The 2,692-nt window shown below is 44.4% G+C and overlaps 1 protein-coding gene across 1 annotated transcript in view; it reads left to right on the top strand.

Annotated features, from left to right (window-relative positions):
* Positions 1-1,422: 1,422 nt before the first annotated feature.
* LOC308175661 (hematopoietic lineage cell-specific protein-like) overlaps positions 1,423-2,692 on the top strand; it is a gene marked incomplete at both ends in the record, with an annotated part of 7,055 nt that continues 5,785 nt past the window's right edge. The window contains 3 exons of the mRNA XM_080551288.1: positions 1,423-1,506; positions 1,718-1,791; positions 2,603-2,692. The exon at positions 2,603-2,692 is cut by the window's right edge and continues 40 nt beyond it. Coding sequence (XP_080407414.1) covers positions 1,423-1,506; positions 1,718-1,791; positions 2,603-2,692 — 248 coding nt within the window. The remainder of the gene's footprint in view (positions 1,507-1,717; positions 1,792-2,602) is intronic.

Raw genomic sequence — 2,692 nt, 5'->3', positions numbered from 1 at the left:
TGTGTAAGGGCTGTGTCGTATGAATCGTGGTGATTGAGTAGGATGCGGGTGACGGGCATTTTTAAGCACAGCCCACTGAGGGACAGGGAACAGTCAGTTTGCACCTGCCGGGTTCAGAATGAAGTCAAATAAGTTACAACTAATAAAGTGAATAAATGTGAAAAAGATTGAGATGAGAAATGAATCTTCAATGTTAATTGAGCACAGTTTCCTTGTTTAGCCTTGTTTTGTAATTAATTCCCTTATAATAACGAGTGCAGACGCCGAGCAGGTGTTCCATCTCGGGATGATAATCTACGTTTGAAAGGCACAACATAAACTGTAGTTTGGTGGTTGTTCTCTTGGGCTATTTTTAAAATAAAATGTATTTATGGGGAAATGAATAGCCGTTGTTTTTTTTTGATTAATTAAAGTGAATGAAGAATTCATTGAAGACGTTTTGAATGCATGATTTGGAGGTTTGATATATATTTGATGTCTATACTTCACAGAGATGCCTGTTTCAGCGGACACGCGCACTATTTCCTCAATTCTCATTTGCGCGTCTCTGTCATCACGCTGCTACAGAGTCTCCCTGGAAGGATCCATTACCAGTACATTAAACATACTAACTAAAGTACGGACCAATACTTTGACAACTAAAGGGTAAGTGTAATCACTGCTAAAAGATGCGTGCTTATGTGTTTCTACAGTAGTAACTATGGGGTAAGGATGAATATCAGAACGTATCCCCTGCGACTCAGGAAGTTGAGCTGACTTGCTTTGCAACTTGGTGGTTTATTGGAGACATTTTTGAAGAAACGTTTATTTATGTGCCCTTATTAGCAACCTGGTATGTTCCGTTTTATAACGGGTATTATTTTTTTTATTTTTTTTACCTGTATAAGCCAAATGATTATGGGTGTCTTACTGTGCTCCAAAATAGCAGTAAACTAACAAAGTGCATCAAATACACCACAATCCACAGTTACAGTTATCTTCCAGTAGTCTACTTCCTTATGTCAGCTGTGTGTATGCCATTGACTCCCTGAGGATACTCTGTTTATTATATTATTATGTTATTATTGTGTAGGCCGTGTATGATGAGAAGATAATAGGTCATTGCTGCATTTCTCATAGGTCATTGCTACATCTCAACTTCCTTTTTCTGTGACAGCAGTAAAATTAGACTTGTGGTTGGTGAGACATCAGTTTTTCCACTGTGACAGACAAAAAAATGGAAAATGGAAATAATAATACTGCACATAGTACAGCATAATACATACAGTACTGCATATAGCACATTTTCTGTTTATTGTCAAGTAAAGGGGTGTGATATACACTTGTAGATGAGATGCATATGAATGTCAATAGAGCAGATTTGGCAGCCCGTTAGGCTTGGGTCTAGATTGATACTGCGTCTGTTTCTCTCTCTTCTGCCAGATGTGGAAATCAGTTGTGGGACACGATGTGAACATGAAGGTGGCGGCGGAGGGGGATGACTGGGAGACTGACCCCGACTTTGAGGTGAGCTGCTGGGGATTGAGGAAGCGAGGGAGGGGCCCCTTATGGACCTTATTATCCACTGAGGAACACTTTCCTGTTGACTGAGGATTGGATGTTTTGTATTCTGTATTCTGTATTCTTGCCATAAACTACAGTAGGCAACATTCTTCCTTTTGTTTGTTTCCAATGACACATTGGTCTTTAAAGTGTGTATTGGGGGATTCTGTTTCAGAATGACGTGTCAGAGCAGGAACAGAGATGGGGTTCCAAGACCATTGAGGGCTCAGGTCGTACAGAACACATCAGGTAATCAATGAGAGGCAATTATGTGTACTCTGTGTGTGTGTGTGTGTGTGTGTGTGTGTGTGTGTGTGTGTGTGTGTGTGTGTGTGTGTGTGTGTCTGAGAACCAAGGAACACTGAGGCAGCCCTACTGGTAATGAAAGTGCTGCGGAGGGAGTATGGGGCTTGAGCTCTGTAGAAACAGGAAGAGGAAGTGCAGGCAGTCATGCTGTGAGTTTTACCTAATATGGGATGGTGACTGTCAATGTGTGTGTGTGTGTGTGTGTGTGTGTGTGTGTGTGTGTGTGTGTGTGTCTGTGTGTGTGTGTGTGTGTGTGTGTGTGTCTGTGTGTCTGTGTCTGTGTCTGTGTCTGGGTGTGGGTGTGTGGGTGTGGGTGTGGGTGTGGGTGTGGGTGTGGGTGTGGGTGTGTGGGTGGGTGTCTGTGTGTCTGTGTCTGTCTCTGTCTCTGTCTCTGTGTGTCTGTCTGTGTGTCTGTGTCTGTGTCTGGGTGTGGGTGTGGGTGTGGGGGGGTGGGTGTGGGTGTGGGTGTGGGTGTGGGTGGGTGTGTGTGGGTGGGTGTCTGTGTCTCTGTGTCTCTGTGTCTCTGTGTCTGTGTCTGTCTCTGTGTGTCTGTGTGTCTGTGTGTCTGTGTCTGTGTCTGTGTGTGTGTGTGTGTCTGTGTCTGTGTCTGTGTCTGTGTCTGTGTGTGTCTGTGTCTGTGTCTGTCTCTGTGTCTGTGTCTGTGTCTGTGTCTGTGTCTGTGTGTGTGTGTGTGTGTGTGTGTGTGTGAGAATGTGTGTTTATGTGTGTGATCCTTGCTGCCTCCCCTCTCCAGTGTAGCAGCGCTCAGAGAGAAGGTGTCTCAGGAACATGAGGGCCTGAAGAGGAAGGAGCTGGAGCAGGCTCCCAAGGCCTCCTACGGTTA

This window comes from Nansenia antarctica (assembly GCF_963989245.1).
Source record: "Nansenia antarctica genome assembly, contig: SCAFFOLD_198, whole genome shotgun sequence".
Classification (NCBI taxonomy): domain Eukaryota; kingdom Metazoa; phylum Chordata; class Actinopteri; order Argentiniformes; family Microstomatidae; genus Nansenia; species Nansenia antarctica.
The sequence above is the reverse complement of the archived record's forward strand: the minus strand, read 5'-3'. Positions and strand labels throughout refer to the sequence as shown.